This window comes from Myripristis murdjan, chromosome 4, assembly GCF_902150065.1.
Source record: "Myripristis murdjan chromosome 4, fMyrMur1.1, whole genome shotgun sequence".
Classification (NCBI taxonomy): Eukaryota; Metazoa; Chordata; class Actinopteri; order Holocentriformes; family Holocentridae; genus Myripristis; species Myripristis murdjan.
In genome coordinates, this window is record NC_043983.1 from 23602321 (window position 1) to 23615860 (window position 13540).

General features: G+C 42.3%; 1 protein-coding gene across 1 annotated transcript in view; it reads left to right on the forward strand.

The window, feature by feature from the left end:
* The window catches only part of ano8b (anoctamin 8b), a 40327-nt gene that overhangs the window by 22241 nt on the left and 4546 nt on the right, over nucleotides 1-13540 (forward strand). The window contains exons 4-18 of the mRNA XM_030049062.1: nucleotides 2847-2985; nucleotides 3095-3191; nucleotides 3747-3863; nucleotides 3977-4104; nucleotides 4512-4673; nucleotides 4817-4969; nucleotides 6135-6261; nucleotides 6625-6680; nucleotides 6814-6888; nucleotides 8709-8956; nucleotides 9393-9552; nucleotides 10133-10525; nucleotides 11401-11592; nucleotides 11999-12130; nucleotides 13022-13132. Of these exons, the coding sequence (XP_029904922.1) occupies nucleotides 2847-2985; nucleotides 3095-3191; nucleotides 3747-3863; nucleotides 3977-4104; nucleotides 4512-4673; nucleotides 4817-4969; nucleotides 6135-6261; nucleotides 6625-6680; nucleotides 6814-6888; nucleotides 8709-8956; nucleotides 9393-9552; nucleotides 10133-10525; nucleotides 11401-11592; nucleotides 11999-12130; nucleotides 13022-13132 (2290 nt within the window). The remainder of the gene's footprint in view (nucleotides 1-2846; nucleotides 2986-3094; nucleotides 3192-3746; nucleotides 3864-3976; nucleotides 4105-4511; nucleotides 4674-4816; nucleotides 4970-6134; nucleotides 6262-6624; nucleotides 6681-6813; nucleotides 6889-8708; nucleotides 8957-9392; nucleotides 9553-10132; nucleotides 10526-11400; nucleotides 11593-11998; nucleotides 12131-13021; nucleotides 13133-13540) is intronic.

Below are 13540 nucleotides of genomic sequence, written 5' to 3' on the forward strand. Positions count from 1 at the left end.
TAATTCCCATTGCGCTTTGAACCAGAGGCAATGTTGGTTTGCCTGTCTGAGCTGTGTGAGAATAAAGGGGCGACTGCAGGCTCCAATTGGTCTGCCATGCTGTTGTGTCAAGTGAAACTGAACTGTTTTCTCCATCATGCATAGGCTTGTTTCACATTATCATGTCAGCTGCGATAGTATCATTCTTCCCTTTGGGTTTAAGACCGGTTCAGTGTTACATATGAAAAGTTCATTTGTCAAAACAGATAAATCCTCCTCCTAAAAGAAAAAACTGTAAGTATAGTTTTACATAAGATACTTTCTGGACACCAAATAAAAAATTTTGTTGCAAAAGCCAGCATCACCTGTGCATTACCCTACAAGTGATTTATGATTGATATTACCTAAAAAAAAAAAAAAAAAAAAGCATGGTTTATTGAAGTGAAGTGTGTGTTGGCAATTAAACTGTTCTCATTCAATTTGAATACCATTTATATTAGGTGTGATAGCCCGAGGGTGGCAGGGTGGCAACTCAACTATTATGAGATACAGTATAGTGCTGCTCTATAGGTGACCTTGCTCCCTGGGTGAGGTTACATTTCTGTTATTTATTTTTTTGTTGATTATGCAGGATTTTCCCCACAGTCTCCTGTGGGGTTGGAGCAGTGTTACTGCTTGATAGCCATATCACAATTTCCTGCAGTGAAAACAAGTTTAGTAGAAAGTGCAATTAGTGAACAAACTCGGTAAGACACAAATGTACAGGTTCCTCTTCTCTTACCTGACGTGCCATCCATTATCCATTCCTCAGCTCTGACTTGGCTATTTAGTGCACTCAGTTCTGCTGAGTTTTACATCACGTCTGATAGATATTTGCTAAATTAGCATAAGCCCACATTGCATTTCTCCAAGCTCTCCCTCAACAGTATTCCACTCTCTTACAAGGGTTAGCTTTGTCCACGCACTTTCTTAGACTGTGTTTCCAAATTAAGACTCCTTGTATTTAGAGAGAGAGTGGAAAAGGCAATAAAGTTTTTGATTAAATAAGAGGTTAGGAGCCAGAGAGGGAGGTGAGGCAGAGTCTCATTAAGATTCCTGGCAGCAGGAAGAGCTGCACACCTCTGAAAGGCCTAGCAGTTATTGGCTTAGATTACTAAACAGTTGGTTTGAATAGATACAGGCTTGCTTTTTCCTCAGACAAGGACCTTTGCTGTTATCGTGGTGCAGGCTAAGCAGTATTCAGCGGTGATACAGAAGCTTACACTTCACATTTTTCCTATAATCCATCATGATGTTGAATGCACCTCACTGTACAGGTCCTCCTTCATGTGGCTGAAGCTGCGTGATGGATGGATGCTACAGGCCCATAGGCTTGGTGTGGGTTTATATACGTATATATATCTATTTCAGTATCTATTTATATATACATCTACAAAGCCTGTATATTATATCTACATAGCATATACCTATACATATACGTGTATATATGTATATATGTGTGTGTGTAGGGTGAGCTGTCAGCCTATGGGGGACAGGGGGTGTGGTGCTGCATTATTATTGTGATTTCAGCAGAAAGCCAATGGGAAGGACAGAGGGAGAGGACAGAAGGATGATGGGATGAAGGGGGGAAGTGGGAAAGAAAATGTGAGGAGCATGGGAGAATAGGTAAAGGGATGAAGAGTGAATTGAAGGAGAGAGGGGGAAGGGAAGAGCTGGAGGAGGGGGAGATGGGGAGAAAAGACAGATTGGCTGGAGGAAGGGAGGAGATGTGAAGGGTGAAGAGGAGAGAAGAGAGGATGATGGGAAATGAGGTGATGAGGGAGGGGGGTGAGGTTAGGGTGTGAGAGAGCGAGAACTGAGTTGACCTTAACACTGTTAAACAACAAAAAAAAGCTACTAGTAATGTACCTTGCATTCCTGGGTCCATGTTGTTGTTTTGGTGGTGTATTTTTCTTATTCCTGTTGAAGAAGATGATACATGATGTCAAGACATTTACGGTGCAGCGACAATGGAGTGTAAATGCAGATATCTAAATAATTTTTCATGTTGGTCTCTCAGCATCAAAGAGCAGGAGCTTCTTGATGACCCACAATTTTGTACTGATGTTCATTTGTCATTTAGGAAGAAATCCATTGTAGAATAAGAGGACATACAAATTCAACCAGCAGCCATAGCCTCAGTCAACAGACCGTAATGCATCCATAATGCTTTTTTTCTTGAGTGGAAAAACTCTCTTGGTCTTAGACTCTTTATCACTGTAGAGTGTTGTGATGACATTTTTGTAGGCAAAACCAAAAGTTACTTTGATCCTGGGTTTCCTCAGCAGATGCGCAATGGATTTTTCTTTCCATAGGGTTTTTGAAGTTTTATGAATTTAAGCTTTATCGCAAACAAAGGCTAGTGATACTTACACGTTTTTTTTTAACATAATAATCTCCACAAACTAATCCTTTTTTTTAAATTTTTGACCCACGCATGTAATTAGTCAGAGGCACCAAGTTAATGTTAGTGAAAAACACACACACACTTGGTCATGTTCAGCCAGTGTCATGTCACCACCAGCCCCTCTGCAAAGTGTGAATGAACATGAGATGCAGATATAGCAGAGTGCACGGGAGTGAGCGTGCTTGATGTAATCGTGTAGTTTCAGTAACTTGTTTGCAACTTACTTTTGTGGCAGAGATGTTAATATTTGGAATATATGTCATAGAACAAACTCGCATTGGCTTGTGTTAACCATGGACATGATTTTCTGCATAGCTTGAAAAACCTTATGGGGGGAAAAGCTTTGGAAATCTAGCCAGAAATATGTCTTTCTCCGTGAGTGTGTGGGGTTTTTCTTTAACGTCTCGGTGTTGCTGTGCAGTTTGTTGCGAGGTGCTGAGGAGATGGGACTGAGGAAAGCTGTGAAGCCAGAGTTCGGAGGAGGAGCACGCAGCTTCTCCTGTGAGGAGGACTACATCTACGAGAACATCGAGAGCGAGCTGTGCTTTTTTACCTCACAGGTTAGTGTCAGCGTGCAAACACACGTTAACATGTAAACACAGATGCATGCCGACCTGCATACACACACAATCGTTACTCTCTCCGTCTTCCTGCTCTTGCTGTCCACAGGAAAGGCAGAGCATCATTAAGTACTGGCTGGATAATCTACGTGCCAAACAGGGGGAGGTGCTTCATAATATCAACTTCCTAGAGGGCCAGCCAATCAGTAAGCAGCATCGTTGCTGGAGGCTTGGTGATGTTTGTCTTTATTAAACAGAGAGAAGTTCCCTGGTAAGCTTTCAGTACAATCCTGCAGTTGGTTTTGGCCTGGCTCCACAAGCAGCCAAATGTGACGGATCTGATGGCTTCACTGCAGCAAATTATATTTGTTTTCATTCCTGCATCTCGCACTCTCTCTCATGAAGGGAAGATGGTAAATAAATAAAGGGAAACAAAGAAACATCTGGTTTTATCAACAAAAGTAAAGTATAAAGAGCGAGCATGAGTATAACACGATCAAACAAAACACACTTGTTTATGTAGCCTGTGGTATAGATATTAATGTTGTAAATGTAGCAGGTTTCTTTCAATCCTTTTATCTGAGACTGCATTTTGTGACATTAGTGCACATATATGACCTTCAGATACTTAAACATAGGTGAAAACCACAAGTTTCTTCTTATTGTGCTTCACATTGTAGCTGGTGCAGACTGTTAGCCATGCTGCATTTGTATCACGTAAGAAATGTGTGTGTGTTTCCTCTCTCTCTCTCTGTCTTCAGTCCCTGAGCTGAGTGCGCGAGGTGTGATCCAGCAGGTGTTTCCTCTACATGAGCAGAGGATCCTCAGTCAGCTGATGAAGTCTTGGGTCCAGGCCGTTTGTGAGAAACAGCCCTTAGGTCAGTAGAACAGCACACACACACACACACACACACACACACACACACACACACACACACAGGCAACAATATCATGAAACTCATACATTTTCTGTTCTCTGTTGTCTTGCCAGATGATATCTGTGACTACTTCGGGGTGAAGATCGCCATGTACTTTGCCTGGCTGGGTTTCTACACTACTTCTATGCTATATCCTGCTGTCATCGGCTTTGTTCTGTGGATGCTCACTGAGTCAGACCAGGTGAGGACAAAACCCATTATTGCCTACGACAAGGTCAGTGACCAACAGCGAAACGCTATGTCCAAATGTAAAATACCGCATTTTTCTGGATAACTCCCATTCTATCCTTTGAAAAGCAAACAAAATGCAATAAAAGAAAAGCTACACTGCCCTAATGATGACACAGAGTGGGATATACTTTCTGCAGCAGTGCAGAGGCTTTTTGACCGGGCATCTCAGAGAAAAAATGTTTAAAAAATGTCATACTATAGATAATTGGGGAACTAAAAGTCCACAATAAGTATCAAATACAGGGGTTTGCTTTGTACTCTTAGTTTTGTACTGTACATTTTGTGCTCAGAGTTTGGAGCTGTTTAATTTTCATTGTATCTGAGTATCAAGTAAGTGTGTGTACGTCGTTTTTGCAGACGAGCCGTGACATCTGCTGCGTGGTGTTTGCACTGTTCAACGTGGTGTGGGCCACCCTGTTTCTGGAGCGGTGGAAGAGGAGGGGAGCGGAGCTTGCCTACAAGTGGGGAACACTGGACACCCCTGCTGAATCCCTGGAGGAACCACGGCCACAGTTTAGGGTGAGAGGAGCTAAACCTCTCTCTGTCCTGCCCAGCTCTTATCCTGTCTCCTCCTCCTCTCCTCTCGTCTCCTCTTCTCTCCTCTTGACTCCTGTCGTCTCCTCTCAATGCTCTTTCACACTTTTCCCTCTCCTTTCCTGTAGGGAGTGAAGCGCTGCAGTCCCATCACAGGATGCGAGGAGTTTTACTATCCTCCGTGGCGGAGACGTGTGTTCAGGTGGCTGGTCAGCCTGCCCATCTGTATCCTCTGTCTCTGCTTCGTCTTCCTGGCCATGCTCATCTGCTTCGAGCTACAGGTCAGTCAGCTACCGACGTCTAATGTAGCACTAGTACTTTTCGTGGCAGAGGTCTTCTCACCCATCTGTCTTGCATTAGTGCTGCAGGACTCCTTATAAGGAGGGATGAAATGACGCGGCAAGCATGTCAAAAGTCTGATTTCTGTGATGTCTGTGTAGCACCAAAGAGGATTAAGGGGAGGGAAGAGGAGGAATTTGGTACAAAATGAATGAAAGGCGATGTTCCCAACACAGTGCATCAGTTAGTGCTGCCCATGGTAGACATTTAGGTAGGTTTGAAGAATTACAACCAAATGCAGCACACAACATGATTTTAAAACTGTTTCATACATAACACCGAGGACAGTTTTGCACCAAATTTTACAAATAATTAGTGTGGCTTTAGTCGCCTTTTAAACACCAAATGTCATCAGATTGCACCAACAATTTGTTTAAACTCTACAGAATAAAAAAAAAAAAAAAATCAAAATGTTGCCAAGATACTGTACATCTCAAATATGATCCTCAAACAAATAAGCTGATTATGGAAGTAGCAAACAGGTGCAACTTCTCATATCGCTTCCTTCTCATCTTATAGTATTTAAATGTAAAGATGACAGAATGAATTTATCACTGCACAGTTCACCACAGTGAAGGCAAGGCATAGAGGGCTACATGACAAAACATCATCTCCTTCAGCCAGCGAGTCTGTGCTACAAGACCTTGTTGAAATAAGAGTCTTTTATACTATTTTGTTATTCTCCAAAAAAAAAAAAAAAAAAAAAAGTGTTCTTATGTTACTGTTGGCTCTGTGAAGGCTTGTGTAGGCTTGCTTCTTAAGGGTCATCTTAATGTTCAGTCTTCATTCCCAATTCCTTACAAGGTAATAAAAATGCCCAAGCTCTCAGGACAACAAGTAAATAAATCTAAAGTCTAAACTCAGGAATGCATATGAATAATCAGCAACAATAGAAGAGAGGAACGGAAGATCAATGCCATATTCATGTGCGACACCACCTGCGCTTTACTCTCCCTGAACACAGAGTAGATTTCCTAAGAGCTCGACCTGCCTGTTTCATATCTGGGAGCGAACAGAAACCTCGGCATGCTGTGCACCGTTTCGTCCGTGCCGTGACTTGGAAGTGACCGGCGAGTTCACTGATAAGCGGCCTTTGTGTTTCTGCAGGAGTTTGTGATGGGAATCAAGGAAATGCCTCGGCTCGCTCGCTTCATCCCCAAAATCATGCTCGCTATCACTGTGACTGCATGTGACGAGGTGTACAGGAAAATTGCCTGCTGGCTCAATGACATGGGTGAGATTCAGGCTTCCAGTTTTATTACCGTACTGTCACATCAATCAATGACAGAGCATATTCCTGTATAAAATATTAAAGATCATTCAGTTGGTATAAATAAAGCAATATCACTTTATCTTGTGAAATATTCTTTTCAGACATTCTTCCATGTTTCAAACACTCTCATATTTTAAATACTGTGGAAGTAAACAGAGGCTATATTTTCCTGTATTTTATGTTGCTTAAGAGGGAGTTCAGTTCAGTTTTCTGTTGACACTGTTTCTATAGGCACATTATGTAATAGGCAATAAGTACTTTTGACTTAATTTTACATAATTATGCTGTTGTTGTTTTTTTTTATTTTGTATTGTGCTTCCATAGAAAACTACAGACTCCAGAGTGCCTATGAGAAAAATCTCATCATCAAAATGGTTCTTGTAAGTGTCTGTTTAACAAATAACATGCAGCATTAACCGTCTGATTTTGAATCTTATAACAAGCTCCCAGATCTCTTTTTACACCAGTGTTGTGCCTCTCGTCCTGACACCTAATGCCTCCTTTCTCTTGCAGTTTCAGTTTGTAAATTCTTATCTCAGCCTTTTTTACATTGGATTCTACCTCAAAGACATGGAACGCCTGAAAGAGGTAGGAAACATTAAGATCCCACTTCTGATATTTTCAGTCGCGCATTGGCAAGTTCTTTTCACCTCCACCAGCTGTCGTTGTCCCAGCCTGTATGATCTCTCCCTCCTTACATGCATTGCTTTCTCTCCGCTCGGCATCTTCTTGTATCCATGTGTCCATCCCCCTCATATATTCATCCATCCATCCATTTCTCCCCCCGTGTGGAAGATGCTGCTGGTGTTGTCTCTGTGCCAGAGTCTGCTGAGGCAGGTCCGGGAAAACCTGCTGCCTTACCTCCTCCTCCAGATCCGGATGCTAGTGGTCACTGTTCCCTGGGTCTTCAGGGCTTTATTCAGGTCCAAAGTATGACCCCAGGGCGGGAGGTCAAAGGTCAATTCCCGACCACCCTGCCTGGCTATCCTAGCTTCTTGCATGCACCTTGTCGGCCACGTTACAAACTAGCAAGCTGCTAGATGATATAAACAACTTAGGCCTGGCTTGTGCATTTTCTAGGGAGTACAAACCCATTTATGAAATCCGGTGGTTTTCATAAAATATTCCAGTTCATGTTTTCCTACTTGGTGCATTCGCGGGCTGTTTGATGCAATGGGCAGTTTTACACATGGTAGTCTGACGATTACACTTGTAATCTCAGTTATATCTTGGTTTTTATGTGTTTGGTGCTCTCTGTGTGGTTTCACTTGTGTCTAATTGAACCCACTAGACTCATCCCTCCATCTTTCGGTCATTCTCCCTTTACCTTCACCTGCATTTTTGACCATTACTCGATTATTCAGCACTAACTCTAACCCTGTTTTGTTGCCATCTGTCTTTGTGCTGTTTTACTAATATCACACAGTAGGCGGAGTTCTGTATTGCCCTAGTGCACTTTTGTGTGAATTGTTTTTCCAATAGACTCTCGCCACTCATACCTTCATTTCTCACTCTGTCTGTCAGTTTCGGTTACACTCTCAGTTGGTGTGCCACCTTTCTTACACCCACTGAGCTTGTCATGATTTGTTACCATCACCTGTTCTGCTTTTAGTTTTTCCCATGTCTGAATTCCGACGAGTACACTCATGTTTCCTCAAATACATGTTGCAACATATGTACTTTTCTGCGCTCATGTGCCTGTGTGTGTCTGAAACGGGGAAAAAAAAAATAAACCTGGCATTCTGTCGGTCTGACTTTGCCAGTGTTTTGTTGCAACTCTGAGATATCTGTGGTGAGAACAGCATCTACTTGTCTCCATTTCCGAGGCTTCTCGTCATTAGGTGAAAATAACGTTCTGTCCGTGTCCTTGTCAGGAATTTGTTGTGGTTTTAAGTTTGCATTCTGTGCTTTAGCTAAAGAAGGTTGTGCATCAGCATTATTTGACTGAGAATAAATTGCTTTTAGATTAAAGTCAATAAGGGATAGTAAGCTTTGTGCCACCTTGTGTCACTTTGTCTGCAATTTTGTAAAATGCACAGTATATCTTTTGTGTATGTGTTTCAAAAGGGCACAAAGATATACCGGCTGCTTGGCTTGTATTGTTGAGTTAAATTCATTTGTCATTTAAGAATTTTGTTTTGTGTGTGACTTTGTTCTACAAGGTTCTTTACTATCTTTCAGGCATCATATGTTATTGAAATGTTGTTTTCTTGGGCTTGAGTTTGCATACTAGCCATTACCCATTAATTGGAAATTGGTGTGTCGTGCATTTGTTCCAAAGGTAGCATATTATTTCCTCTTCACTTTGTGTCTGTTGGATGCTTTGTTTTGGATTCACTGCTCAGTAATTTGTGTTTGCTCAGCAAGGCATTAACACAACAGTCTCTTCGTTCCTCTCTCTGTGCCAGATGCTGGCCACTCTGCTCATCATTCGCCAGTTCCTCCAAAATGTGAAGGAGGTGCTGCAGCCTTACCTGTATGAGCGCCACAAGCTGGGCGAGCTTACACTGCGAGCTGTGTGGGATCTGCTGCTCTCGGCGCTGCTCAAATACGCCCGGCTGGCAGCAGGAAAAGCTCAAGCCTCTCCCACCGACCAGACCATGCCGGGACCCGGCCTGAGGGGTACCAGGCCTGGTGTGGGGCAACCAGAAAGAAGGTGAACTGCTGTAAATCAGTCAGTACACTTGTGTGCATAAAACATCGGCCTCTGTAAAGTATGCATGTAGGGTACGAGGGACTGACATAGGATCAAAGAAGAGAGGATCAAATTAAACGTTATCAGTACACTATTACGCAACACCATGCATTAAACAGATATTTCTATTAAATAAATAAAGATACAGGATGAATTTGTTGGGTATAAAAAAAAACAACAACAATATGACACAATCACATTTATAAATCTATAGCTGTCACTCACAGTGACATTCAAAGCATCAGCATCTGTGCATCTGCATGACACCCAGCATGCACCCAGCATGCAGCTATGACTCATGCCAGCCTTCATGGCAGTCAATAGACCATCAGACTGCCACAAGTGGTTAACACTCATAATTTGTCCCACGTCTTACTTTGCCTTCGTTCTATCCCAGGGAAAAGAAGTGTCTGAACGGGGGATGCGGGGTGCCTGATGAGGAGGAGGGAGGTGAGAGGGACGAGGCTGACAGCGGGAGGTTCAGTGAAGGAGAGACGGAGGAGGAGAGCCTGATAGACTGTGGTTTGAAGCTGAGGAAGGTCAGCTTCATAGAGAAGGTATAATATTTTATTTTGATGTAATAACTTGGTGTGATGTTAATATGCTTTCACTGTAGCACTTTGTTAATTTGTTAAGACCCTGCCATTACCATCTGTGGGTTTGTCATTACAAATGCATGCTGTGTGTTGTTCAAACCCACAAGCTCACAAGTGTGTTGTTCAACTTTATTTTAAATTCTAGTGAAGATCCCAAGGTCTCCAAAGGTACTGAATATGCTCTGCTGAATTACAGAGAAATTTGTATAAAATGATGCACAAGACTATCTAGATATTTTCTATTTTAATGTAATGGTGCAGTCATATAACAATGGCATTTTGGGTTTGAATATTTACCTCAGTATAAAGGTGATGTTGCTGCAATGAAGTGCCACAACCAGCAGATAGAGTTTGTGAGGTTAACAAAGGTACTATGCAAATATCTAATATTGCTATTATCAGTTGTTGTAGTAGGAATATTAATAGTGCTATACATTTTTCCACTTTTGTCATTGTTAGTGGTGGTATTGCCATTGGAGTTGATACTGAAGCTGGTGTTGGTACTATTGGTATTGATACTGGTGGTGGTGTTGTTGTTAAGGTGGACAGAAGGCCGGCCTGCAGCAGTCCCCAAATAGATGATAGTTTTCTGGAGGAGGGGAGCCCCACCATGGTGGAGAAAGGAATGGACCCCGCTTCTGTTTTTGAAATGTGTGACGACGATGACGATAACGGCATCCACGATGTGAAGGAGCTGAGTGGAGGTGGGGCAGGAGCGTCTGAAGGCATCACTGCTGCGGCTGCTGCCACCGGCGCTGCCCCACTGCCCTCTGGGTCTGAGAGCAGCGTGTCACTGCGACACAGGAAAAGGGGTAGGAGCGTGGAGAGGGCAGAGCCGAAGACGAAAAGGGAATCGTGGATCGACCCGCCTGAAGAGAGAGAGAGCACCACGCTCACTCAGGCTGAGATAGAGAGCTGCATGCAGACTTATGAGGTAAGAAACATTAGTCCATCCAAACCCAAGCTCTTAAGCTGCGGGATGTAAAGGGCAATACTTTGCACCAATGTGACATTTATTATTTTGCAGCAAATGAATAGGTCCTAAAAAGTTTCTTCGAAGAATGAAACATAGTCCATAATGAGTTAAAGCTAGAAGCTGATTAGCACAGGGTGAAAAAACTGTATCCTGTGTATAATATTAAGGTATATTAAAGAGTATATATATACTGCCAGCTGGCCACAGTCATCTAACCACTCACCTACATTTCCCTGTGCTTTTTTTGGCCATGCCTTATGCATAAGCTGTCTAAAATGTAACATAAATCCAAGACAGTCCTTCAGCCTCCATGGTTACATGTAACACCCCCACCCCTGCTGCCTTTACCCGAAAGGTGTGAATGATTTCTGAGTCATGTTCCATATGGGCAAAAGTAACTGTATGCGCTGTGTGATAATATCCTATGAACATAAAACATAATGAAATATGATTTGCCGTTGGAAGCACCACCAGTTTGGTTTTAGGAATCTGCAGAAATGTAATGTATGATTTTCCATATACCCAGACAATTTAGTGTGCAGTCTGTCCCAGGAATTTAAAAGGAACAATCCACCTAAAATATAAAAAGAGATATTTTCCCACACAAGTTTGTTTGGGAACTATTTCCTGCTGAAGAATAGCAGCAAACTGTATCTGTCCTCTCCCAGCAAGTACGAATTTCCCTCTTACCTCTAGATTGCATTATAGGTGTCTGAGAAAATATATTTTTTTATTTTGGATGAACTGTTCCTTTAATCCCTGTTGTTACTCTCCCAATAATGATCATGTCAGCGAATAACATTCATTCCTTACTGTCCATTTGTCCCCCTCAGGACACCTTCCAGGACTACCAGGAGATGTTTGTCCAGTTTGGCTATGTGGTGCTCTTTTCCTCTGCCTTCCCTCTGGCTGCCATGTGCGCTCTCATCAACAATATCATTGAGATCCGCAGTGATGCCTTCAAGCTCTGCACTGGCCTGCAGAGGCCCTTCGGACTCAGAGTGGAGAGCATCGGCCAGTGGCAGGTCAGAGACATTACACTTTAAACAGTCAGGGGCTCTTGACTTATTTTCTGTGCTCGGCCCAAATTGTGTGAATTTGGTATCACCCTGGGACAGAGGCTAATTAATACATTATAATACAATAATATAATATTAATATTAATTAATACAATGTAAAACATTATCTCAGGACCAAACGGCCTGAGACCCACTCTGAAAGCTGAAGAAAACATTACACATGATCATTATGAAAACAATGCTTCACTAATTATACTAGGCTATGTAATTGTGTGTTTTTGAACTATGGTGCACAGCCTTGACCTAGAATGCATTGTTCCGCATTGGATAAAGATTCATTTATTCAGTGTGGCATAGCATGAACTCCCTTTCGAAAAGCAGCCTTGCAGAAATGTATTTTATCCCTGTGCAGACTGCGATGGAAGTCATGGGCCTGATTGCCATCATAGTCAATTGTTACCTGATTGGTCAGTGTGGCCAGCTCCAGCGTCTCTTCCCCTGGCTCAGCCCTGAGATGGCCATCATCTCCATCGTCATCCTCGAGGTACCACAGCTCATTCCCGCTATTCAGCCTGAAGTGCTTAGAGCAGTGCTTTTCAAAGTTTTTCTCTGGGCGCCAGCATTTTCCGCATCCTTGTTTCTTGTGATCCAGCACAAATTTCACTTATAAGAAAACATGACAGGTATCTAGGATGCAAATCCACTGGTATACAGGATGTTTTTCCACTTACTTAGGAAGAATGCCTGACATCAGAACTTACCTTAGTAGTATCATCAAACATTAAATTTTGTATTATAATAGCATGAAAAAAATCCTCATCTCTTTCACATTTCTTCTCAAATTTTAATCTCAGTTTTTCTCAAAATAAGTAATCTGCCTTTGACCCAGCGGTCTCTTGTATTCAGTGTACTCATTAAATGGTTATACGTTATGTACTGTATTATACACTTGTGGCAAATGTCTGTTGATACCTGATCTCTGAGCGCTTCAGCTGCTACAGTATATAAGTCACGCTGCTGTGGGGTTATCATTTGGAGCTGACCAGATATCAGCTTCTCATTTGGCACTTAACAAGTTAAAAAGTCAGGTGCATGTGTTTTTTTACGACTATTTGTAACATATTGAGATCCTATTTCTGTCTGCTGTGCACTGTGTTGACTGTTGGGGCTGTATCTAAATTCAGACACAGGTAAACAGCCTACAGCTCTGTCCTGGCCTCATAATGAAGTCAGGCCTAACAGAGGGAGAATGTTATGGCCCAAATGCTAAGCTCAAGTAGCCTTAACTTACCTTTACAGTGGATTCCATGGCATTATATGCTTCTTTTTTTTAATTCCAGCTGTTGTTTGTTGTTTTTTTCATGTAATATTTGCCTGATTTTCTCCCACCCTTTCCCCCAAAACATTCCTTGTTTGGCTTCCTCTCCATCTGCAGCACTTTGCCATCCTCCTGAAGTACATCATCCATGTCGCCATCCCTGACATTCCTACTTGGGTTGGAGAGGAGATGGCCAAACTAGAGTATCAGCGCAGGGAGGCCTTTAAGGTAAACCACTGGACCACTTTAAAATCAAGGCTGCACTGAAGTCTTCTTTGTCACATCTCACTTATCTTATTATTCTATAATAGGTGGAAAAGTTGCCAGGGAGGGAATAAAGTGGCATTGTAGCCATTGTAGCTACAATAAAGTCAGCATGGTAGCCTGAGCAAGCCTTAGCTATACGTCAGTGCTGTTCTTTTACCAGGGTTACCTCATTATTTGAGTAACTCTGCTGCAGTGTACTGTAATGTAGTGTATTATCTATAAGTGTTGCCATTCTGGGAGCCATGCGTTTTGCTGCAAGCTTGCTGCACTGCAGCTTTCTTATTGGCGATGAATTGCTTCAATTTCTGGTGACTTTTCAACAAACAGTAGATGCAAGGAATAGTGAGCACATTTTGTATCGAACAATTT